Source organism: Acipenser ruthenus, chromosome 4 (assembly GCF_902713425.1).
Source record: "Acipenser ruthenus chromosome 4, fAciRut3.2 maternal haplotype, whole genome shotgun sequence".
Lineage (NCBI taxonomy): Eukaryota > Metazoa > Chordata > Actinopteri > Acipenseriformes > Acipenseridae > Acipenser > Acipenser ruthenus.
This window is the reverse complement of record NC_081192.1, coordinates 54,833,732-54,860,971: the sequence shown is the minus strand read 5'-3', so window position 1 is coordinate 54,860,971 and position 27,240 is coordinate 54,833,732. Positions and strand designations below refer to the sequence as shown.

The 27,240-nt window shown below is 39.2% G+C and overlaps 1 protein-coding gene across 9 annotated transcripts in view; it reads left to right on the top strand.

Moving 5' to 3' along the window:
* Positions 1-24,901, top strand: part of fars2 (phenylalanyl-tRNA synthetase 2, mitochondrial) — a 227,398-nt gene extending 202,497 nt beyond the window's left edge. For 7 of the 9 annotated variants that reach the window (XM_059022564.1, XM_059022563.1, XM_059022561.1 and 4 more), the window contains 2 exons: positions 12,667-12,744; positions 23,676-24,901. In XM_059022564.1, the coding sequence (XP_058878547.1) occupies positions 12,667-12,744; positions 23,676-23,814 (217 nt within the window). In that variant the 3' untranslated portion in view covers positions 23,815-24,901. The remainder of the gene's footprint in view (positions 1-12,666; positions 12,745-23,675) is intronic. The other 2 variants (XM_059022567.1, XM_059022569.1) reach the window with 1 other exon arrangement.
* The last annotated feature ends 2,339 nt before the right edge of the window (positions 24,902-27,240 follow it).

Genomic DNA, 27,240 nt, shown 5'->3' with positions numbered 1-27,240 from the left:
ATCAGTAGAGGTAACCTAATCACTAAAGACAAAATCATTAATCTTCATCCTGCCTGGGTTAAAAACAAAACACCATAGAGAGCAGTGAATTTATGTACAACAGTTATTGTATTAATTAGGCTACAGTTTTTAGTTTTCTGTCTGGTTTTGTACTGTTGTGGCTCAGATTTTCACAAAAATAAAATTACAATTTGGATTCATCATTGCCCAGTACAATATTCTTTTCACTTGCTGAATTGTGTTTTGTGTTGCGTCCTGCTTCATCGGTCTCTCCAAGACAAGCAGAGGGGAGCTGGTGAGGGTGAAAGATCTGGTGCTCCATCCTCAAGAGTCAAGTACACTCTTCAAACAATGTTTCTATGTAATCTGTTAGGGTTACTAAAATATTGATAGAAACAAAATAATATTTATACCTGTTTTAATTGGATACAAGAGGTGTTTAAATGGTTTAGTGCACCACATAACAAAATGGTGGTCGAAAAACATTTTAGATTTCAACCAACAAAATAAAAAATAGATTATTACATTTTGTTTTTAACTAACTTAAACATATCTGAAATCAAAATGCCCAAGAAATGTGTTTTAATCACGTAAAAATGAGTTTTAACGCACCAAATTCGGCTACTTTTTATGCCAGTCTGCCATCTTGGATTTGAGTTTCGCCCTCTACTGACTTTGAGTCTTCATAATTAAAAAAAAAAAAATATGTATACAAAAATATCAACACTTTGGTTTTAAGTTGAAAGATCAAAAGTTTTAAATGTACAAGCAAGCCACCCAAAAACACACCTCTCACAGCTTGGCATGTCCTTACTGCAGATAAATGTGTATGTGTCTGTTTTAAAGGCATGGGTTTTGTTTACTATATATGAAAACACAATTACACACAAGTCTTGTTTAAAATGTGATATATTAGTCTATTATGAAAATGTTATTATCTCTGTGCTGCAGTCATTTTTACAATATATTTTTAAGGTTAAAAAGCCCCTGTAGAGGCAGCGGTAGGTGAAGCCCGCTCTGCCCTCTGGCTCCATCACTGTTGTAAAATGACGCGCTTGCCAATTTTCCAAGTGCGGATCATGATGATGCATTTTAGACATCTTCAACAGCAAATAGTGTAAATCTTAAGCGTAAATCAGCCCTGATTGGTTTAGGTTTTGAAATCTCGAGTAAAGGCAGGAAATACATTGTTTTTCCTTTCTGTATGTCGTATTTACCAGGGCCCAAACTGGCAGACAGCTTATACTGTCTACTTTTATTTTACAACCATGAATCAGAGTTGACAAAGACGGCTAGATATTGAGCTTGAATAAGGGTGGTATAATATAAAGATATTACTTAGGCAGTATAGATATACATTTTATAAAGTAGATAAGAACATGATACCTACGGCAGAAATATTAAATATGATCAAGATAGTTTTAGAAAATAGTTACTTTACATTACAAACAGAATGATGGCACATCAATAGGCTCAAAATTAGGTATACATTTTGCAAGCATGTATGTGGGCAAATGGGAGGAAATATTATTGAGTAAACTAGACAAGAACCCACTAGAATACATAAGATATGTGGATGACATATTTGGAATATGGACACATGGAGAAGAATCTCTTGTACAGTTTCATAAATTAACAAATGATATCCACTCTAACATTTCAGTGGATTTAAAGTGGACAAAATCTGAAACTGAATTCTTAGACACCGTGGTTAAACTTGATCAAGGATCTCTTTACTTGAAACCTACTGATATGCATCAGTACCTACACATGTCATCTGCACATCCTATCTATACTAGAAGAGCCATTCCTAAAGGACTGGGTATCAGAATAAAAAATAATCTGTTGTGATGAAAATGACAAAAAAAAAACAGAGAAAGGAATTTAAATCTGAAGAAAAGAGGATATAAAGAACAAATTATTGAGATACTACTTGATTATAAGAAAAGGGAAGAGAGTACCATTAATAATTACATATTCTAAATTATTACCCTACATTTCAAAACTTGTTTGGAAGCATTTACGTATACTTCATAATTCAGACAAAATGAAAAAAAATATTTCCAAAAGCATCGATCGTAGCTTTTTGAAGGGATGCAAATTTTGCTGTCATTTTAGTCCACAGTAAACATAAAGGGATTACAGGTAAATTAAAGGACATTGTAAGCACATGTAAAGTGTGCAAATATATTGGTAAAGATAAAAGTGAGCATCAGATTCTGTGTGAACAAATCCCACCCCACAAATAATACAACATGCCTACCTTGGGCGACACTGTAATGAAGTGTATTCTGATCTGACACAGACAATCCTTATAAATAAATTATTGTCCTGTAAGTGCAGAAGAGAGATTCAGCCAAAGGAATAGGCTCCACATGACTCTGTATGACATAAATGTCTATGAGTAAAAGACTAATTCAAAGTGCCAAGCACTCATTTCAACAGTTTTTCGTATCGTATGGCAAAATTAAATTAGTGGAATATGGAAACTTGCTGCCCCTCTTTTCCCATTATAAAGGGACTGGAGATCATGTGTCCCATTAAACTTAATGAGTTAAACAAAAGAAAACCCACTTTAGCTCTGGATTAAATATTATATTGCCCCAGATTAGGATTTGAGAACTCGGCTCTGGCACTTCCGTGGTTAGGGAGGCAAAACTGGCAGGGACTATTTCTCCTTATCGCACTTTAGTGGACCCTACTGGCCAGGCACCTCGTGAGCTCAGGTGGATGCCTCCAGAGCTGGCCATGGTTCTCTAGATGCCAGAGCTCACTGACATCTTGAGTCATTGGGTATCAAGATAACATTTTCATGAATTGGGCATTCTAAATTGGGGCGAAAATCATGGATAAGATAATTAGGCACTCTAAATGAAAAAAAAAAAGTATACTCCCGTGAACATTATTACTTGAATGATGTTGTTTATGACCATATTCGTGTGTCAAATAAACAGAGCACTGCCTGTACAGTATGTTCATTGACTATTCCATTAAACAAGAACACTCCATGAAGAAGAAAACCTAAATTAATCTGATGTATTTTCGGAATTTGTTATATCAATTAATAATAATGAAAGAATACATGTAGACAGTTCCCCACTATACAATATATTTTTTGTGTAAAATGGTGATCTACATTTTCATGATAGTGAGAGCTCCAAATGTCTACTCTTAGTCGTGGCAAGGGGTGTATGCAGCTATTCTATACTTGTTCTACACTGTAAGGAAACTTTGACCTTCTTTCAATTAACTTATTGTTAGCTGCAAGCAAAGAAATATATGGCTGTTGAAAGGTGTAATTGTTGTTTTTCCTCACTGAGGGCCCTCATGAAAATGATGCCTCTCATTGCACCATTCTTGGAGAGAGGCAACTGAATTAATTTGTATTTGTGTATATTAGTGGTAAGAGCCCTGGGCCTATATTTTTCAAATGTGGTCAAATTGCAGGCAAATTGCTCACTCCATAGTAAATGTATGACTTGGTATAATTTGGGTTAGTTTTCTGCTCTTTGTATTGGAGAGTCTTTTGCTTGTTTTTTTATGAAATAAGACTGTTCAGTTTTTATGATTTAGGGCTCGTCTTCAGATCATCAGAAGGCTGTGTCTTCATTGTTTCAGCTTACGTAGTCATTACACAAATTAAGGTGTAATTAGTGCAGTAATGTAGGAACTTAAAACATACATGTTTATAGTGGCTGGGTAAAAGCATTTTGAAGGTTTTCTGCATTAGACCTTATAAAAAGGACATTTTTAATGTGTGCATGTAGCAGGGCGGTAGTAAGCCCTGCTGATTAAATGTATTTGTTTATTTTGAGAACGCGGTACCCCCCCGCCCCAGTGCAGTGTATGGTATTGTTTTGCATTTGTTTTAGTTGTTGCTGTAATAGTCTTATTTTTATTATTATTATTATTATTATTATTATTATTATTATTATTATTATTATTATTATTATTATTGTATTTGTTAAATGTATAGATGACAGCGAGCGCCGTATGTTTTGTTATTGTTTTGTTTAAATGACGGCGTAGCCGAATGTTTGTTTATTTTGGTTAGAGCATGGATGGGAAACCCCATCCACAGTAATTGAAAAACTTGTGCAGATTGTGGCCGAGGGGTAATAGAATAATTGCTAGCTAGTTAAACCGCTCGGCCACGATATAAAAAGCCTGCAGCTCTCCAGCTCGTGTGTGGGTGTTAGAAGGAGAGAATGAGCGAGAGGAGTGAGAGAAAAACAAAACTAAACTAAAACGTAAAGGATCAGTGACGGCTATTTGCCCAGCCTGATCGTGTATTTTGTGTTCGTGATTTTGTTTCTGTTTAAACCTATTATTTTGCTCTGTGAGCAAGTCTTTTTGTGTAAACTTTTTATTTATTTTTGTTAATAAAAACGGTGCGCGGCGTCTTTTTGTTTGGAAATCTGCAGTATTTGGTGTCAGTGTTTTAAGTTCCTGCTTCTGCCGTGATGTCACCCCCCAGCCACCCTGCCACACGTGCACAATTAAACACATGGCCAGGTTGAAAGCCAAAATTCTTAGCAGCCTATTATCAAACTGATTAGCAAATTTAGATGTTTTTAAAGAGATTTTTTTCCCTCTATTTTACAGTCTTACCCTCAGAGTATGACACAAAACAGAGCCTGATTTAGCAAGCTTTGCCTAGCTTTCATTGTAACAAAGAAGAGTACCCAATATTATTTGAACAGTGCAAGTCTGAGTGTTTATTAGGGAAGCACTGGCGTTTTTAGATCTTGCTGTCATTTTGACAAACAGTGCTCACAAAAATATATACGTAGATCCATGACCCTGCATACAGGCAAGAACACAGCAGACAATTTAATAGAATATGTGAAGGGGAGTCACACTTAAAAGGACAAATAACGTTTCTTTGTCTTTGCACATCTGAGTGGAACTTGTGTATTTAATGCGAAAAGGTCATTTGTCACAGGTTATGATTACTTTATTTTACTGTCAGCCTCCATTGATATGTGATTCCAAGGTGAGTACCGAGGGGCCAGCAATATGCATTTTACATGAGAAGGGGAGGGGGAGGGATGTTGGTGGGGTTTGGGTGGGTGGCAAGAAAAAAATCCTATAATGAATGCAGTAGATTCCAGCTGGCTGAAACCAATTAGTGGTTTTATAGTGTGTCCAGCTGGAAATATCCCCACTGTTTCGCAACGAGTGTCATGTCGGCAGCTCTGTTTACCTGTCCCTTGGGAAAAGGTCCCCTGCTTATTATCGCGATCATGGCACACTCCCTCATTAAAGCCTTTATTGTGTTTGCAGAGAGCCTAAAGGGGCAGTTACAGATGAAAACGAACCCAGAGCTTCGTAGCTACGAACCGCAATGTAGCTGCATTTTATTGTTTTGTTTTGTTTCTATTTTGTTTTTTCCAGATTAGGTGGCAAACTCCTGTCTGAACAGAGGATAACAAATATCTGCCAGTGATCTCTGATTGAAGCTGTACTCTCTTATATAGTTGGCCATAATTACATCTTTACATTGTTAGAATACCTTGTTTTCAGGTTTCAAATGTGCTTGTTGACTTTATTATCAATGAGATATTTCTTACAGAGCAGATTTTTTTTGTATGTTTGTATTCAAAAGGGAAACCGATTTGAATATGTTCACACAACTTAATGGATATGTGTAATCTGTATAGTTATGCAGTGCTGTTTTAAGTTATTAGGAATACATAATATAAAAATGTGTTAATTACTCAACACAAAAGTGTTCCCTTGTTTGCGCTTGAGTAACTCTCAGGCAATTACAGTGTGATTTCATTTAGAACCTGTCATGATTAAACTAACTAAAACAACAATTTTATTTATTTAACCATTTCAGTGCCACATTGTTTTAACCTCTAACCTTTAGCCTTCAGGCACCTGAGAAGTGAGAATATCAGCACAACACACACTATTGAGTGAGTTACTGTCCAAATAAAATGGCTCACTGTTGCTTTGAAATTAAAAGTGCTTTTGTTTTCACATTGTGGGATGAGGCTGTGTTCCGAATTGTGTGGTTGTGCTGACATATTTACTGGGCTTGGAATCCTTTCCAGTGAATCAGAGCACTTTATAAGGCCCTGTGTTTGTAACAGGAATCTATCGATCAATCGAGCTATATATATATATATATATCAGGGTTAGAAACTAACTAGTCCTTATGTAAAGTTACTGAGTCGGAATCAACAACAGCTGTTGTAAAATATTATGCTTCAATTTTATTTTCCTAAAAAAAAAAAAAAAAAAAAAAGTATTTAAAACAAAAACAGATACAAGAAACATCTATGCTCATTCCCAGGTACATTGATTGGGTTTCTGCATCTGCCTTCCCCACATTCCGAGCCCCAATAAAGTCAGTGTGGACAACACCGTTGACAGCATACTTAACGTAGCATATCACTACCTCAGTAATGGAACTATCTGGAGAACCGTCCGAGATAACCGATAAATATTTAGCAGTTGCCATTCTGGTTAACTGGGCTGGATGCTGGGTTCTCGCAATCAATAGCGTGTATACACTCCTGTATACACTCCTCAGTGCGTTTAATTGTAAAAATAAAAGGTTTAAACAAAAACAGCACACACTCTTGAGGCCAAAATAAACAGACAAACAAAACAAACAGACACTAACAAAACAGACAGTGGACAACACTAAACAAGTATTGTGCAAGTCCTCTCACACGAGTAGCATTTGTTTTGCTTACTTTTTATTTTCTCTTTCTTTTTCTCTCCCGTTCTCCACTCTCGAACACACAACCCCGAGTGAGTTAAACGTGCATCTATATATACTGTTGTGCCGAGATTCAATTACTAATGAATTATTCACTTGAATCCCAGCACGTGAACTAATTTGTGCAATCAAGTGCTCACATACTGTTACATACTTTAAATGCATGTGAAGTGTTTGTGCAATCCCTGTGCCTAAATGCAACTATATATTTTAAATCACTCATGCTACACAGACCCATTTATATCCCGTGCAGCAATATCTATACACCAACATTAACACACCACACGCAACACAGAACACATAAATACGCACATGGGCGGGGCACACTGCCACAATTACATGATAAATATTTGCATACTATTTTCTTAATGGTGGAAAAATATGATAAATTCAATTTTAAAAGATGTAAAAGACCGAAAACATAACGTACTAGATTTGAATGGGCGCATCCCTGCTTTCTTAGCGGAAGTTGTTTAAGTATGCGCGAGCAAGCGCAGTGCTGTGTGCACCACTTTTTAACACGTACCTGAAAATAACACGACACTGGTAAGAAATTAAAGTTACTTTCACCTCTGAGTATAGCATCTGCTTTGACTTAAATTCGTGTAAAATCTGCCAATCTGATTTACGTTGCCAGAACTGTATATATACTGTGTTCTTAACTAGTCAATTTAGTATTATTTTTATTATTTGTTTTGCAAAACAGAAACGTTATGTTTCACTTTAATTGCATTTGCACTTTTATTAAGTCTATAAATACAATGATGCATTTACAAGATTGTGCTTCAGTTCGTTTGATTTCAGATAATGTATTTTTTTTTATCTTTTGTCTTTTACACAAAACCATATTATATTTATGTATTTCCCCTCTGTGTAGGTTCATAATGGAATAAAAAAGTTCACATTGTATAAATCAATATGCACAACATTATACAAATTCCAAGACAAACTGCCATTTTATTTATTAGCTATAAAACCACTGCCACATAATGAGTGACATTCCACCTATTTTGTTTAATATATTTGGGGATGAAACTCCAGAGAACTGGTACAGCACTAACATTCCCAGTGAAGACAGTAATCCACCTGAACAAAAGAGAAACAAAAACTGTCAACAGTAGACATATAAGATTAAATGAGGCACAGTGAAATGAAACGGAAAACAAAAATGCTAAAAAGACAACAACGTGGGTTGTTAATGTATTTAAAGACTAAATTAAAGAAAAAAATGTTAAAATTAATTTTAAGGAAGTCCAGAAAACATTTTATGCCAGTGCAAGAAGTTCAACTGGCAACCAGTATTTAGTCTCCTTTTTTTTTTAACACTGAGACCCCAGTTGTCTGTTGCAGAGCTTTAGAAAATATTGGTCAACATGCACTCCTGATGTAACATCCTTTTACCTGCACCCACTCAGAGCTCCTCAGCAAACCCTGAACACAAGACCCTACTGGTGCTCCCGTAAACCAATGGGAATACATTTCCTCTCCGAAGTAATGCCTAAACTAACCAACAAAGCCAGTCTCTCGCAACGCTATACAAACCACTGCTTGAGAAGTACAGCGGTGCCTTGCACCTGCTTTCAGACGCTGGGCTGCATCAAGGGAAATATGCTGTAACCGTACATTGATCTGAAAGCAGATTGCTAAGCTACTGGACTCCCAACACTGCAAAACAGAAAACAACAAAGTTCAATTTTATCATCAAACTCAATCAATCAAATTCAAGTAAAACTTAAAACGAATTATTGAATTCAAATGAAATGTTTTGTCATTTGGGACTATATAACACTGCTGATGTAAACATATGGAGCGTGTATATATATATTTTATTTAAAAAGTGTTTTAATAATTATTTGTCCCCCAAACGACAATTAATTTAGAAATAGCTGTTTTATAAGAGGTATAAACCACTTCGGGCCATGCGGTTCCCATAAGATATATGCACTTCTGGGTGGTTAAAGGCCCTTGGCCTCGCCGCAGGCCTAATCACCACTCAGACGTGCATATATTTTATGGGAACCACATGGCCTGTCATGGTTTATACCATATATATATATACAGTGCCAATAGAAAGTCTACACCCCCTTGAACTTTTTTCACATTTTGTTGTCAGTGCCTCAAAGTTTCATGCATTTAAATGAGGATTTTTTTTCCACTTATCTACACACCATACTCCACACTGTTAAGGGGAAAAAAAAGTTTTTATTGAGAAAAAAATTATATATTAAAAATACAAAACTGAAAGATCATAATTGAATAAGTCTCCACCCCCCTGAGTTAATACTTGGTGGAAGCACCTTTGGCAGCATACAGCTGTGAGTCTGTTGGGATAGGTTTCTACCAACTTTGCACACCTAGATTTGCCAATATTTGACCATTCTTCTTTAACACTTTGCATTTAGGCCAAAAAGTTCCATTTTAGTTTCGTCAGACCACAAAACTTTTTGCCACATTTGCATACTTCAAACGGGATTCAAGGTGGGCGTTCTTGAGTAATGGCTTCCTTCTTGCCACCCTACCATACAGGCCAGATTTGTGGAGTGCTTGGGATATTGTTGTCACATGCACACTTTGACCAGTCTTGGCCGTAAAAGTCTGTAGCTCTTGTAAAGTTGCCATTGGCCTTTTGGTAGCCTCTCTGATCAGTCTCCTTCTTGCTCGGTCATCCAGTTTGGAGGGACGGCTTGATCTAGGCAGGGTCTTGGTGGTGCCATACACCTTCCACTTCTTAATAATCATCTTGACCGTGCTCCAAGGGATATTCAAGGCCTTTGATATTTTTTTTATACCCATCCCCTACCATCAATATCAATATCATCAGATTGTTCTAGATCGATAATGTTTTTCAAAATATCTATATTGTGAGATTTAAAAAAAAAAAAAATGCACATATGCTGGCAGAGACAAACTCGGTATAATCAAGTTTATTTTGTATTAAGATATAACAAACCCTATGCATACCTTGTTAATCTCCTAGGCAAACACCACACATTCAAGTATTATTTAACCATTTTATTCCATTGATTGGTGTTTTTCTTTTTCTAAAAACCCGATTAGCAAATGTATTTTAAATATCAATAGCTATAAATCAAGAAACAACAAATCCTTAAATCATTTGATCTCATATTGCAATTGTGTTATATTTTTCTGTGTTTTTGGAAGACTTCAATATTATCAATATCCATATACGTGCACAATATCGATGTACAATTTTCATTCATTGCCCACCCCTAATTTAAAAGAAAAAAAAAATCTGGAAAGAGCTGTGCTAATTCATGCTGTGTGACTAGTTCATAATATTGTGCTGTCATATGATTTATTTATCTATTTATGTATTTATTGTCATCACAGTGAAGTAAAATAGAGAATCCAAGCTAATTGATTTGTCTTTTCCAAAATGAGCCCGCCCTGAATAAGTGGACGCCCCAGCCCCATCCCCGCCCCCATAGCGTTCATGTTCCCGCCAGGCCTGACTTATCAGTCCTGGGGACTCACAGTATGGGTTTTAATCCAACCAATATCTCATCACTAGTTTTAAAATATTCATTGCATAAGAAATTAATCATGTTCTGGGTCCTAAATGGACAGTGGGAATTATTATGCACTTGTAATGGTAGTGTTGTGCCATTTATAGAACCTAGCCTCACCTTTTACCAGTCTTCATTAGCTAAACAATTGCGTACCGTTTACTTTTATATTTTTAAATATTCATACAAATATCTACTAAGCACATAACTATAAAAATGATTAGTTTTTTTTTCTTTACCCTGTGCACTCACACCCACAGTATCCGCTGCACATTATCAGTAACTAAACTCTGCAAGTGTTGCATTTGTTTTCAAGACGTATTATTATTATACAATCCATATACAGTAGTACCGTACAAATAAACTTGCTGGCTTAAATGTGTACACAGAATATAAACATGAGCACAGCTTTCTGCTGACTTAATAAAAACAGCAATAATGTCAGGGTATACATTTAAAATAGTACAAATGCATTGCACACTTAATAAAGACATTACCATGTGAGGGGGCTCCCTCACAATACTGTTAGCTAAGTGTTCAGTTGGAAATAAAACAAATAAAATAACGCACCTTTCCAAACTTTCTATTGTGCATGAGCTGCAGTGTCCCTGCACCTCGGTAACACTGTGATAGCCACTGAGGGTACAGTGTTCTCTCCGGTTTATTAATTTGTTTTACTTGACAATTAACATGTTTTTAACAGGTTCCCTTCTGTTTTAAGTGATACATGTCATCTTAAAACATGTTACAAAGGACATTTTGAACTAAAAATTTGGTGAAACTTAAAGGAATCGACTCCACCCCCAGCCCACCTTTAGTCACATCAAGTGTCATTGTAGTGTAATAAGTTAGATGTGTTAGTAACAGAGCAGCCTGCATGAAAATGCAATATTCTGTTACTGGCGCAACGATGTTTGGGGGAAAAAAACCTCATGAAATGAGCATCCTAAGAAAGGTTCTGGGGACACTGGGACCAGTGTTGTGGTACTGTCCCGTCCAAAACAAGGCTTCGGGTCACCTTAGGGGTACTGCACTAATGAGCTCCATGTGTGCAGTTGCTGTACTCTGACTTTTAAAACAATGTGAATGGAAACTTTCACACGATTTGATTGGCTCTTGTAATGCTGACATTTATATATACATATAGTGATGGAGTATATGTTCCGGACAGTAATTTGGAGGCTTTAGGACCATGAGGTTGAGGAACATATACTCCATCTTAGGTGAGGATGGTTATGTATATTTTTTGTTTGCATCTTTAAGCACTTTAAGAATTTGTATTATTCTAAAATAATTAGCAGAGAATACCTGCATCTTTTTCTGGAATTCACATGGCACAATTAATTTACAATTTTTATACAGGTCTGATATCGTCCATATTCCTGCTTCGATCCAGTCTTTCCACAATATAGTTTTTTTTTTCAAATAAGGATTAATGGATTATTCCATAGAGATGCTTGTAACGAGTTATACAATGATATTTTGCATTGATTTTCAATGTATTTGAGTGAACTCCAGGAAGCCGATATTGTAGGGTGGTCCTTTAAGTCAGATGAAGCAAAATAAATGGGAGTAAATGTATTGGTATTGGTTTAACTAATTCAGTCTCCATCTGAAGCCAAGCTGGAGGGATACTGGGAGTATGGAACCAGTAGATAGTCTGCCTGGTTATATAAGATGTATGATATAGCAAGATATTAGGTAGGGCCAGTCCTCCCTTATCTTCTAGGCATCATTAGTTTATCCTGTGCAATTCTAGGTTGTTTAGAATTCAAGCAGTTAATATACAGTAAGTTATTTTTACCATATGTTAAACATAACAAAACATTTTTTGGGCAGTCTTTCATGCCAATCATAAAAGCATAAAACAAAAATAGCTGTAAAGGCAGCTCACTTGGAAATGCGATTGAGTTTAAAGACAGTCTTCCTATTTCCCCAAACAAGTCTGACTGTTTACTTTGTGAACCACAGAAATTGTCTGCTAGAGCCCAGAGTGAACAAAATGCTGTAAATATCAAGAACAATAACCCTCGTAATTCCCCATTCCGTCCGTCCGTCCCTCCCTAACGTTCTAATTTGCTTTCCCCTTCCCTTCTCTCTAATTCTTAACTTATAATTATCTTTAAAAAAAAAGAAAAACACACGCAGTCCAAGATAGCTGTAGCCATAATATCTCAATATTAGCCTATATACTATGGTACAACTTACCCTACCAATACGTTGTCCTTTTTTTCCCTCCCTCCCTTACCTTCTTCTTAACCCTTCTCCTTCCTCCTCTTCAGCGTGTAGCCTCACTTTGCCTTCAGTAAATTGTCCATCATTCGGAAAAGAAGCTAAATAAAATGACAGCTCAAACCTCTCAGATCTGTTTGTTAACATTTCAAATGTTCATTTGTTCCTCAGTGCTACATATATCCTGCCTGCCGACTACCTTCATTGCCTTGTGTGGATCTGCATGCAGCTCTTTTTTTTCCCTTCCAGGTAAACACCAAATTTGCTGGGAATAAAAGTCTGTGTTTTATGCCCCGGTCATTCAAAGCCTTTCTCACTTTGTTGAATTTCTTGCGCTGTTCAATCAGGTCATGGGAGAGATTGTTGTAGATGGAGATCCTTTCGTTCTTCCATGTCATCAGGCCCTCTTTTCCCCGGGTAGCAGCAACACGCATCACGGCCTCCTTTTGCTGAAACCGTAGGATCTTGATCACAACAGCTCTTGGTTTGTCTCTGAGCACGGGCCGGGGATTAAGGATACGGTGTGCTCGCTCGATCTCAAAAGGGAAGTCAAATTTAAGGCAAAGAAATTCGGGTAACCATTTGGTAAAAAATTCCACCGGCATGGTCACCCTCAATTCCTTCTCGAAGGCCAAAAATACGAATATTATTTCTCCTGTTACTTTGTTCCAAGTAGTTTAATTTTTTTTCAATGTTTTGGAGTTTACGAGTTGTACCACTGCACTGTACTAGTTTACTTTCAATCTCTTTCATCCGTTGCTCGTGTTCTATACCTTTCATTGAGAGGATGAGTACTTCTGTTTTTACTTCTTTCAATCCATTTCTTATTTCATCCACAAACCCTTTCATGTCGCTCTGCATTTGTTGTTTAAGTTGTTTAAGGTGTTGAAGTGTGTCAAATAAGAACGTTTTCAGTTCAATATCAATGCGAGAAGATGGCGGCTTCTCGGGAGACTGTGCTGGGGTTTTTTCAGTCTTTTGTTTAGACTCCTCGACGTTTTGTCCTTTCGATGCCATTGTTTAAATTTTCAAATAATTAAGACTTACAGTAAGAAAAATGAAAAAAAAAACAAGAAAAGGGAAGGAGACAGTGACAGAGCCAATCTTATTAGTTCCTTTCGTTGCAAGGCACAACACGTGCCTCCGGCAACATGTATTTTAGATTAGCTTTCACCTGATGGATTTTACATGAAGAATAAAGTATTTCCATTTACTTTGTTTATATTGTAGCGATCCATGTATCGTGTTTGCGTACTGTATTCCCTCTTATTTCTACTGTCTGTGCTGTTAATGCCACTGTATTGTGTTCCTCTCCCCCCGTTTGTATTACCTGTAGTTGCGGGTTTGCTCTGTCCCTGTGGCTGTGCGAGCTATCCTGCACGCATGGTGCGCCCAGGTCCCTGTCATTGGCTGTTGGTTGTGTGTGCCCATTGATCCTAGTGTACGGCTGGGGACCAATGGGATTAGCATAAAGGGGCGGGGCTAAGTTATTGCACGCTCATTGTGGTCGGTCCAGAGCAAGTGGCTAGAGCAGTGGGCTCTGAAGGGTGTTGAAAGAGATCCTAAATAAAGCTTTGAACCTGGAAGCAGCGTGCTGTCTCCTTCTGTTCTGCCTACTGCATGAAACGCTACACTGGTGTCAGAGTGGGATGAAAACAAGAAGTAACCCAGCGTTGAGCAGGAGCAGATAGAAGACGGAGATGGACCAGTGGCTGTGGTACGACCCCGAGCCGTCACGGAACCGGTGGGATGGCGGACTGGAGGATCTCCTTGGTGGCTTGGAGGAGCAAGGCTGGTGCCTTGCCTGCGGGGGAGATCGGCCACCAAGTGGTGTGCTGCCCCTTCCAGGAGGAAGGGGACCTACTGCCTGCCCGAAAACGAAAGCGGAGGAGGGGTGGCCGTTCGAGGAGGCTAACGAGGGAGCCTGGACCATTTCCAGTGTGTGAGATGGGAGACCTGCCGCCACCGCCGCCTGAGAGAGCGCCACTGCCGCCGCCACCGCCTGAGAGAGCGCCACTGCCGCCGCCACCGCCTGAGAGAGCGCCACTGCCGCCGCCACCGCCTGAGAGAGCGCCTTTGCCGATGAGAGAGCACCGTTGCCGCCGCCGCCGCCTGAGAGAGCGCCACTGCCGCCGCCACCGCCTGAGAGAGCGCCACTGCCGCCGCCACCGCCTGAGAGAGCGCCTTTGCCGATGAGAGAGCACCGTTGCCGCCGCCGCCGCCTGAGAGAGCGCCACTGCCGCCGCCACCGCCTGAGAGAGCGCCGTTGCCGTCTGAGAGCACTGTTGCCGCCGCCGCCTGAGACCGCCACTGCTGCCGCCACCTGAGAGAGCGCCACTGCCGCCGCCTCCGCCTGAGAGTGCCGTTGCCGTTTGAGAGAGCACCGTTGCCGTCGCCGCCTGAGAGAGCGCCACTGCCGCCACCACCGCCTGAGAGAGCGCCACTGCCGCCACCACCGCCTGAGAGAGCGCCGTTGCCGTCTGAGAGAGCACCGTTGCCGCCGCCGCCTGAGACCGCCACTGCCGCCGCCACCTGAGAGAGCACCACTGCCGCCGCCGTCTGAGAGAGCGCCGTTGCCGTCTGAGAGAGCGCCGTTGCCGCCTGAGAGAGCGCCGTTGCCGCCACCGCCGCCTGAGAGTGCGCCGCCGCTCGAGAGAGGGCCGCCGCTGCTGCCTGAAAAAGCACCACTGCTACCTGTCCTGTTAAGAGAGCCACTGCTGGAAGCGCCAGTCCTTTTAAGGGCTCTTGCAAGAGAGAACTGCTGCCGAAGAGCCCAGATCTGCCGCCGCCTGAGGGAGAACCCTTGTTGCCTGAGAGCGAGCCCCTGATACTTGGGTGCCGAGAGTCAGAGGATATATGCCAGAGGAGGAAAGCAGATTGCCTTCCGCACAGCACGGCCCGCCGGCCCACCCACCAAAGCCCTTAGAAGGAAAACCGGACATGCAGGGAGGGGGTCTGTGTTTCAGGGGTGGAGGTTGCCGATCACGGACATATGCTGCATGGCGCCCTGTGAACTTTTTGGGGGCAAAAAGGCTAAGTGGGGGTAGTGTAGCGATCCGTGTATTGTGTTTGCGTACTGTATTCCCTCTTGTTTCTACTGTCTGTGCTGTTAATGCCGCTGTATTGTGTTCCTCTCCCCCCGTCTGTATTACCTGTTGTTGCGGGTTCGCTCTGTCCCTGTGGCTGTCCGAGCTATCCTGCACGCATGGTGCGCCCAGGTCCCTGTCATTGGCTGTTGGTTGTGTGTGCCCATTGGTCCTAGTGTACGGCTGGGGACCAATGAGATAGCTGTTCGCTCTGGCACCCGATTAGCATAAAGGGACGGGGCTAAGTTATAAAAGGGGGCATGGACGCTCATTGTGGTCGGTCCAGAGCAAGTGGCTAGAGCAGTGGGCTCTGGAGGGTGCTGAAAGAGATCCTAAATAAAGCTTTGAACCTGGAAGCAGCGTGTTGTCTCCTTCTGTTCTGCCTACTGCTTGAAATGCTACAATATCTTTTATATTACAATACCATTTTCAATCCTACTAAGAGAAAATATGTTAATGAAGAGAGCTGCAATATACTAATTTAAATATTTGTTGCGTCTTAGCGAAATCTCTAGCATTATACACTGCGAGAGTCCTGCAGCATTGCTTATATAAATAGCAGGAGCTGAGTTGTGGTTTGCTGCAGCAGATGGTAGGATAACGTCTATACATGCAAGAGTGCAAGAATCAAAATAACATTGTTTTTGTTAAATGTTCTGTCTTCGTTTTACCTATTTTAATACTGTTATATACCGTAATACTGCTACCCAGCTATTTCAGTCAAACGTTTCAATTATTATTATTTTTTTTCCTTTTCTGAAATACCGGTAATCTTTTCAGAAAATAAATAAATAAACTTATATGTTGCAAACTGGAACACAAACAAAAAACAAACACAAACCAGTCCACTACAAGCTACCGATACTGGTCTGTGTCCTCATCTATTCAAACACAACTTCATCTGTATCATCCTCCTCCTGCTCCTAATTTTCCTCATCTTATTCATTTTTATAGCCATCAGGTGTGCTGGTATTGGGAAGGATGAGCTCCCGTGCAGCTTCTGCTATTCCTCCACTCTTTGTACAGTGTATTGGATCCGGGTCAGCAGTCGTTATTCCACAAGTTTCAAATGATTTCACAATGATGTCGCTGCGCAACGTTTCCCATGCTTTTTTTTATCCACTCCACCATCTGAAGCCGTGCAGGAGCTCGGGGATTTCTGTGTGCTGTTAAATCGTGAGCACGTTCAGGTAGTTGCAGCCACTCCTCATAGAATTCACGATACTTTGATTTAAGTGGAGCATCAGCCGGATGGACCAACTTTGTACAGCTGCCAGGAATGCAGCCTTTTGGGTTTTTGCCTCCTGGAGAGTTGCACGTACCTCATCAGTTAGATGACCTCGATATGCATCCCATTCAAGAAGTCTTGTTCAAAAGCTAAACCTTCCCAAACCAGCTGAATCCACGATTTTGTTGTGTCAGGAGTCATACACCCATTCTGAGAAAATTCAATTGTCACTCCCCAACTATCCCTCAGCTCTGCTGGCATGCATTTCCTTTTAAAAACAACAAACAGTGGAAGCTTGCGGCCGTCATCCATTGCAGCCAAGCAAACTGTCACCATGCTTTTCTCGTGACATATTGTTAGAATGGGTACTTGCTTAACCCCACGAAGCTCAACTGTAGACTCACCGGCATGTCTGCCCAGATTGCTGTCTCATCCATCCCTCTGATATCTGAGAGAGTGAGCTGTAAATGTTCTCTCCGAGTCTGGCAAAAATTAACAAACGGAGTTACCTTCTCTGTCGGATGTTAGGGAAGCCTTTGCCCAGTTTTGGTTTTAGCACGAATCATCAAACTGTTTCGCCTCATGAATTTTTCAATCCATCCACGGCTTGCCTTGAAGCTGGGTGTTTTACACAATAATTTTGCCTTCAAAGCAATTGCTTTTCATGTTACCCTTAACTGTCTCTGTCTCTGTTGCAATATCCAGTTGATAAACTCCTCTTCAATATCGGGATGAGCAGGACGACGTCCCCCACCATACAGCCTTTTGGCTTCTGAGAAGTTGTGTTCTCTTCTTGAAGCTGAGGTAGTTGCTTCCTGCATTCCCTAATGCGACACTTGTCAACTCCAAGTTCTCTTCCAGCCGGTCTATTCCCCTTCTGATCTGCCAGCTCAACAGCTTTTAGCTTAAAAGCTAAACTGTATGATTTTTTCGCCGCCATAATCAAGCTTTGCGCGCAATTCTGACAGAAGGTTGTCAGATCTTGTCAGATGTTTGTTGCCGGAGTAAGCTTATCAAAATCAGCCAAAAATAGTCAAAAACAGCTTTTTTAATTTTACTGCTTTTATTTAATTTTATACGCGGTAATATTACCGTAAACCACAAAGAAGACAGTATACTAAGCGCAGGCTCAATTGAATGTCATATGTCACGTGACAACTTTCACAAACAAAGTCAAATCTCAATGTCAGGTAGGGGAATGGAACTGCTTTGTAATACTGTAAATAAATTATGGAAGTACCGAATATGGTCTTTATTATTGTCATCATTATTATTTTATAGAGTGCACCATGCATTACAAAAAATTATGTTGTAAAAATAAAAGTTCAACATAGAAAAAATAGAAATCTGCTGCTGAAAAAAAAAGAAAAATACCGTGGCAGGCTGGGTTTTCAAAGAAGCTCAATTTGGCGATGTGGACATGGCAACCCTGTACAGGTACCATACAGCAAAGCTTCTAAATCATGTAATAAAATATTGCAGCGTTTGTAAATCAGGGTATTATTAATAAAGGCCGCCCTCGTTTAAGGTCCGCAGTCATTTTGATCAATTTAAAATAAACGCTGCGGCGTCAGATTGAAGTAATGTGGTATATACAGTGCCATGAAAAAGTATTTGCCCCCTGTCAGATTTTCTGCATTTTTGCATATTTTTTATAGTGAATGTTATCAGATCTTCAACCAAAACCTAATATTAGATAAAATGGACCCTGAGTGAACAAATAACACAAAAATTTGATACACATTTTATTTGTTTATTAAAGAAAGTTATGCAACACCCAATGCCCCCGTGTGAAAAAGTAATCGCCCCCTTAGACTCAATAACTGGTTACGCCACCTTTAGCAGCAATAACTGCAACCAAACGCTTCCTGTAGTTATTGATTAGTCTCTCACAGCACCGTGGAGGAATTTTGGCCCACTCCTCCATGCAGAACTGCTTCAACTCACTGACATTTGTGGGTTTTCGAGCATGAACTGCTCGTTTCAGGACCGGTCACAACATCTCAATGGGGTTTAGGTCTGGACTTTGACTAGGCCATTCCAAAACTTTAAATTTCTTGTTCTTCAACCATTCTGATGTAGATTTGCTTGTGTTTTTCGGATCATTGTCGTGCTGCATGACCCAGCTGCGCTTCAGCTTCAGCTCACGGACGGATGGCCTGACATTCTCCTGTAGAATTCTCTGATACAGAGCAGAATTCATGGTTCCTTCAATGATGGCAAGGCGTCCAGGTCCTGATGCAGCAAAGCATCCCCAAACCATGACACTACCACCACCATGCTTGACCGTTGGTATGAGTTTCTTACTGTGGAATGCAGTGTTTGGTTTTCACCAGACATAACGGGGCCCATGTCGGCCAAAAAGTTCCACTTTTGACACAACTGTCCATAGAACAGTGTTCCAGAACTCTTGAGGATCATCCAGGTGCTTTTTGGCAAACTTAAGACGAGCATTCATGTTCTTCTTGGTGAGCAATGGTTTCCACCTTGCTACTCTGCCATGAATCCCATTTTTGCCCAGTGTCTTTCTGATGGTGGAGTCATGAACACTGACCTTAGCCAAGGCGAGAGAGGCCTGCAGATCCCTGGATGTTGTTCTAGGGTTCTTTGTGACTTCCTGGACGATTTTACACCTTGCTCTTGGAGAGATTTTGGCAGGACGGCCACTCCTGGGAAGTTTCACTACTGTCCCAAACTTTCTCCATTTGGACTATATGGCTCTGACTGTGGTTCGGTGGAGCCCCAGAGCCTTAGAAATGGCTTTGTAACCCTTTCCAGACTGATAGGCATCAACAAGGGGCAGCAGTGTGGAGTAGTGGTTAGGGCTCTGGACTCTTGACCGGAGGATTGTGGGTTCAATCCCTGGTGGGGGGGGGGGCACTGCTGCTGTACCCTTGAGCAAGGTACTTTACCTAGAATAATGTGTAAAAAAATAATGTAATTGTATGTAAAAATAATGTTATATCTTGTAACAATTGCAAGTCGCCCTGGATAAGGGTGTCTGCTAAGAAATAAATAATAATAAAACAACTTTTTTCCGAACTGTGGTTCGGTGGAGCCCCAGAGCCTTAGAAATGGCTTTGTAACCCTTTCCAGACTGATAGGCATCAACAACTTTTTTCCAGAGGTCTTCAGGAATTTCTTTTGTTCGTGGCATGATGTGCCTCTAGAACTTGTGTGCTGACAACTTCACTCTGATGGTGAGGGCCAAAGTTAGTCAGAGTTATATTGGGCAGGGCTGTCCCAAATCAGGCCTGGTTGTTAACCAAAATACTCAAACAGCTGACCCTAATTATCCCTTTAATTGGGTTGAGTTAACTAGGGGGGGCAATAGCTTTTTCACACCTGAAGATTGCATGTTTGATTACCTTGCACACCAAACAAATGAAAGAAGCACCAAACTTTGGTGTCATTTTTTCACTCAGACTCCCTCTACATACTACTACAACCCACAAAAAATCTGACCAAATACAATGTGAAAAATGTGCAAAAATGCAGAAAATCAGACAAGGGGCAAATACTTTTTCACAGCACTGAAATATAAAATATTTGAGCTAAAATATATATAATGAAAGGCAATTTAATCCCATCAGATTCTATAGTGGGGCCCCAACCTTCACCCCCAAAAAGCTTTTCATAATCATACAGTAGCCCCTCGCTAAACCGGACATGTTTGTCCGACATAAGGTGGTGTCGGGTTTAAAAACAATACAATACAATCGCACACACATACATTTATAGTGCTCAATGTATATACAGTATACACTGAAATAGAAAAATCAAATGAATACCATTTTACTTTAGCCTACCGATAACACAAAATAAATCATGTTGCTGCATTGTACCCATCGGCATACAATGCGAATAAAAGATTATTTTAAATTGAAATTAAATGATTGTAGCGTTTTATTATTATTATTATTATTATTATTATTATTATTATTATTATTATTATTATTATTATTATTATCATTATTATTATTAACTTGGCCTACTTAGTAGCCTAGACAATTAACACAAATAGATCATGGTCCTATACAGGTGCTCAGAATGAGCTGGAGGTGTTAGTGGTAGAAATGTGATTGAAATTTGTTTTCAAGGCTTGTGTACACCCTGACTTTAGTGAAGATTAGGTACTTGGGTGTTCACCTCAAAAATACATTGAGCAGAACTGGCAACACTCGAGAAAAAGCGGACTGGGAAATGCCAGCAACAATTGAGACTTTTTAAAACATGCTTTCAAAAGTTCTAAACAAATTGATGCAATTGTAAATGTCGTGTCATTGCGCTTGTTTTGTACATGTGCCCTAACACTTCCAGCTCGTTTGCGACAGGTTTACGGCTCTTAAAACAGGTGCAGTCCTTTAGTACATCTAGTCCTTAGTGTTGTTTTTCAGTTCTGTTTTAACTAATTCCTTTGGTATATAATTTGTGCTTTGTATGGTTTACCGTTATTATTATTATTATTTATTTCTTAGCAGACACCCTTATCCAGGGCGACTTACAATTGTTACATTGTTAATTATTTTTTTACATACAATTACCCATTTATACAATTGGGTTTTTACTGGAGCAATCTAGGTAAAGTACCTTGCTCAAGGGTACAGCTGCAGTGTTGCCCCCTCCTGGGATTGAACCCACAACCCTCTGGTCAAGAGTCCAGAGCCCCTAACCACTACTCCACACTGCTGCTGTTGTTGAATAGACAGAGAAACAGAGATGACACATATTCAACTCGTGCAATTAGCAAATGCCATTTCCTACCAAGGTTACCCCCAGTTCCTGGCACATGTTTAGCTGCAATTTGCAGAACTATGTATTCATTTTATTTTTGTATTTTTTTTGTGTGGATTTTCTCACTATGCATTTTAATATGCTTAACAAGACGATTAACAGCATTACACCAGTCTTGCTATGTAGTTCACACTTTTTTTGTTACCAGCCACTTAATCAGAACAAACTAGGTCATTCCGAGGAAGTAAGAAAGAAAAAAGCAGTGTTAAATATACAAGTCAAGTTTTTGCAAATATTTGTGTAGCCCTGTGCTTCTATGAACGACAGGCTGTAGACAGTAGAAATATCTGTCCACTTAAAACACATTCTGCTTCTATTGTAATCCTGTCTATGTTAGGTGCTTGGTGAAATGCCAGGACCTAGCAGAATGTTGAAGATGGCACTTGTTGAGGAAAACCATTGTTTCAAGTGCTTGGGCAGACTCTCCAGGTCAATGAGAGCACCGTAACTTTTTTAGACAAATAGTTACATTTTATTTATTTGATCTTTTTCCCCTACCACACCATTTTAATTATTTGTATTTGTATACATAGTTGTCTATCTACCGTACTAGAGGACTGCATCTTCTCAACTTGTTGAAAGCCTTTTATATTTAAATACTTTTTTCTCCATTAGTTAATGTTGCCGGGTATACTGTAAGTGTTACATTTTCCACCATGTGAAGGCATGCACAGAGGCATTAACAACAGATTTCAGGTTTTCCTCATGTAACACACACACACACACACACACACACACGTTATGTATTCATTTATTTTAAATGCAGTCTACGAAAACTGAAATGGCTTTGTCTATGCATAACATTATTTAACATAAAATTGACTGCTGTCCTTTTGAGGCAATGGTTAGGGTTTTCTTAAAGAAAATATATAATGTATAATTTATATATATATATATATATATATATATATAAAATGATGATAATCCTTTGCATGGATTCTGTTGAATAAGTAGAAGAGGATGAATAAAACTGAGCACTATAGAATTTGCTTTCCTTAATTAGCCCATCTGGATGACACTGTGCTTTGATACATATTTTTTCAGGTTTAGCATTTACCAAACATGTCACAAAATGCAAAAGGTGAAATATGATGCAAGTTCTGCTTTAGTAAAATTGAGTTAAATTTTACTTAAGCAGAACTTGCATCCCAGGCGGTCAACAGGATATGCATTCTTTTTTGTTCTGTAATGAACACAAGTCATTCTTATATTTTTACTGTTTCACTGGCCAATTAAAGTGGTATTCTATGTCTGAACTGTTACTTAGTTAAGTAATTGGCCAATTTATTAACAAAGAAGGCAAATTACTGAAGGGAAACAGATTGGAAGGGCAGGGTTAAGGTGAATTGGTGTGGGGTAGCTTGTATTGCTTCTATTTACCTGCTTTGAGGCTGCAGATTAACCAAGTATGGTGCATCAGATCCTTTGTTTAACCAGATAGAACCGTTGAGTCACATTTACAGTGGTTACCTGGGGAACGGGAGAGACTTGGGTATTGAAAATTATTAGATGGAATTTAACTAGGCCAGAGTTTTAGTAACCTGCATTGGGACTGGATTTTACACCTGTGCCATGGTAACAAAGTGTCCTCAGAGGGAAGAGTGCCCCAACAGCACTTCTTTCAGCACCTGATTTCCCTTTGCCGACCAGGCAGGCACTTTCTTTTGTTTTCTCTATTTCTATAATGAGATCAGACTCTAATGCGGTATGGCTGCAGACTTTTGGGGCAGTAAAAGTAGTCTTTTGGCATCTTTCACAAGAACTACATCTATGAGAAAAACAATAATATGAAAAAAAAAGAAAAACAGAATTTATTGGATTATAACCAACCACGGTACCTGGTTGTGGAATAATCACAAGTGAAAGTAGTACAGGATTATTTCAAACTTGTTTGGCAACATTTCCAAGGAAGGAGACTTGCACCAACCACGATGTTGAATAGCAAGCAAGAGAATGAGATTGCAAAGATTTTCAGTTATTGAAAAGGTGTTACAAGTTTTTTCTCTCAGCATTTCAATTTTCTTGGCTTGAACCTTAAACAAATTCATATTTTTGTTGTTTTTGTTATACAGGACAGAAAAGCTCAGCCACTGCTATCGGATCACATACAGGCACATGGAGAGGACTCTTACGCAGGAGGAGGTGCGAGTTCTTCATAAGGCCCTTGAAATAACAGCAGAGCAAGAGCTGGGTGTGGTGGGGAGGTACTAGCTGAGTTTCTACCAGTGGCATCAAGCAACATCTCTCAACAGCTGTAACATCTTGGGAACATCTGGAACCACCAGGGAATCACCTGTCTCTTACCCTGGGGATAGGTCTTTCACACCACACCCCTTTACACTGGGGATAGGTCTTTAACACCACACCCCTTTACACTGGGGATAGGTCTTTCACACCACACCCCTTTACACTGGGGATAGGTCTTTCACACCACACCCCTTTACACTGGGGATAGGTCTTTCACACCACACCCCTTTATACTGGGGATAGGTCTTTCACACCCTTTCTACATTTTCCTTTTCAATTATTTTATATGTGTATAGTAACTAAGATCTTTCAGATCTTCTACATGATCCAGTTCGGGGCACTACGCCTTATGTAGAAACAGTGCTAATAAATTCATTCTAGTAAATCTTATCAAATATTTACTGCTGTTCTTTAATAGGTCTATTGTTCTATATGAAAGATGTACACAGTATGATGTATGTGTATTCTTTCAATTAGTGAACACAAATAGTTGTGTTTGATGTGATTTGTTGAAGAAGGAAATCAAAGTGCAGCATTGAACATTGTTTGTGAAATAATAAGCTTATAAGTTATGTTAACTTTTGCAGCTAATAAATACCATAAAAAAATAAAATACACATTTGCCAAAATCTTTACATCTTTCTCATATCAGGCCTACGAATGGGCAGTAATAAGTATGTGGTAATATTTATTAGAATTACTTTAATATAAGAAACCATGTAATAAAAGGCTCCTTGGCCTCATACATTATGTCAGTTATGTGGATGTGGTGTGTGTATACAGCGGCAAGTAACCTCCTTTTTTACTAACAACCATGTTGATTGTTTGTGTACTACTAACAAAAAGAATGGACAAAGCAGTTATTTCTGATCAATTTCTATACAGCAGTTGGTCCCTTGGTGGTTGTACACTGTAAAAAATGTTTTGTTTTTTTTTTGTATGTGGCTACATTTTACTGCAGACTCTTGAAAACTGCATGTTTAAAAATATTTTCAATAAATGTATTCAAATATGGCTCTGCAATTGATGAATAAATTAAATGCCAAATCTAGGAGAGTGCATTTTTGTATTTCTTAAATCATCTTGGATTATTTTTTTCTTTGCATTGGTAGCATTGGAAACCTCCACACAACAGGGATAACAAAAGCAGTGCAAAGTTAAGACCATCAAACTCATTTAGCGAAAAAGTCAAACATCATCCTATTCTCCCAACCCAATGAAATACAACTAGGATTACATCCATGTGCTACCAGATTAATTCATATATATTTTTACTTGCTTTTACATTTTTTTTTCCAATTTGACTTTTTTTAAACCACTTTCAAATCTACCAACCAGTAATAATCATTTTCTTTTTTGTTTATTTTTTTGAAATTATTAAATGCCATGTATTCCCATAGGTACTTGCTTCTTTGTACTGTAAGGATTATGGTTTCAATTGACTATGTTTATTAATTACATCTCCCTCCTGCAATATTCTCCTAAACAAAACATTTAATAAAGTATATTCACGTTTAATATTACTTATGATTGACAGACACTTTAAACAGAATTTAGACAGAATACCGTATTCCCTCAAATTTAAGATGCAGCTCAAATTTTTCACCCTCAATTTGAGAAAAAAATTAAACGTTAAATAAATGTGCATTTACAAAGATACAACCTCAGTTACACATATGGAGGCAGTTTGCGGCCATCTGCTATCACACAGAGCATTACAGTTATGTGCTGCTTCCAGTCGTGATTACTCACGCCTGTTTATCTCCCAATTTGTGAACCTGGCAGCTTGAGATGTCCCATATTTATATGGAAACTATCACAAGATTTCACCTGCAACATTTTCACTCCTATCCCCCTGGGTCTAAATTGTGTCAGGTTATATAAACAGTTTTTTTTTTTTTTTAACAACACTTGCCCGTCAGTATTTTTAGGGTGTTCTGTTCCCACAATAGTTGCTCTTTAGGAGTCTCTGTGTTTAACATTTGCTGCTTCCTTAATCAAGATAGTTGCACCTTTGATGTAAGGTAAGGTGTTATTATTAATTTTCTCTACAGTACTGTAGGACAAAATTTAAAAAAGGATTTTTTAAATTGTCATTGTAATGAATGTAGAGTGGTTACATTTCCTCTTTAAGTTGCTTCCCTTTGCTGATTGATAACATGTGATTGTGCTTTACATAGACATATACAACAGCTGAAGATCAAGGGGACTGGACTTCAGGAGCGTACTTGTAATGAGAAGAGTCAGCAATGAGGAGAGATGTATCGATGGACATGTGTGTCGGGGTACACGCGTCCGTGTTTATTTGTATTATTATTCTTGTTATAATTGAATGTAGTTTGGCAGAGATGCTGTTTGCTTCTTGTCTCTGCCAGACTACCTCTTGTGAGAATGTGTGGTCGGCAGCTACTGATTTATTGACAGATTGGCTGTCGACCACGCATATGAGAAAACCTGTGCAGAATGTGGCACGATACTTGTTACAAAGTGTTTGTCTGTTTATTTTGGCCACCATGCCATTTTGTTTTTGTATAGTGTTTTTGTGTTATGTTTTGTTTAAACATTTTATTTTGTTATTTAATAAATGCGTGACCTTTCCACTGCCAGCATTGCCACTGGAGGAGGGCCTCACACCTTGGCTGCCAGAACTGACAATAGGGCTGCTGTTGCCACCTCTGCAGCCAGGAGGCCGGTTACCATCACCTGGGGAGCGTTTGCTGCTGACCCCTGGGGATTTGTTGTTGCCACCCATTGATGCCTCTGTTCATATGCCAGGACATGGACCAAGACTTTTGGGCCTTTAAGAGCGGAGGTGGCCTTTGAGGCCATGTGTGCTGTACAAGGGGTGGGGTGGGGGGATGGGGTTAAGTAGATGTACTGAGTTTGTCACAAGATTGTAGATTACGTAATTTCGAGAAATTACCAGAAAGTCTGAAGTATGTACTACAAGTTTTGTACTCTAAAGTAACATTTAAACTGGTCATTAGTCAAAAGCAGTAGTCGTTATATTATTGGTTTTGGTGTACTATTTATAAGCTCTTGTGTATGTTGATATACAGTAGCTAAAACTACATAATTTGGTGAATTTAATGTGAATTCTTTATTTTTTGCCACACCTTGCCCGTGAAATGTACTAAAATTTACCATGCCAAAATCATAGCCTTGGTGTTAACTTATATTTTTGTTGTCATTTTAGCTTTTTAAAACTGATTATGGTATATGGTATGGTAAGTGAGGTTTAGAAAAGGAAGCATGGACTATTTATAACTTGACAAATCTGACTCATGTCTCAAGATGTTAAACCAAAACAAGTGTCAGTAACTTTATTAAAAAAATACAATAGTAGTAATTACATTAAGATGATTTGATTTCCATTACATGAGAGTAGAT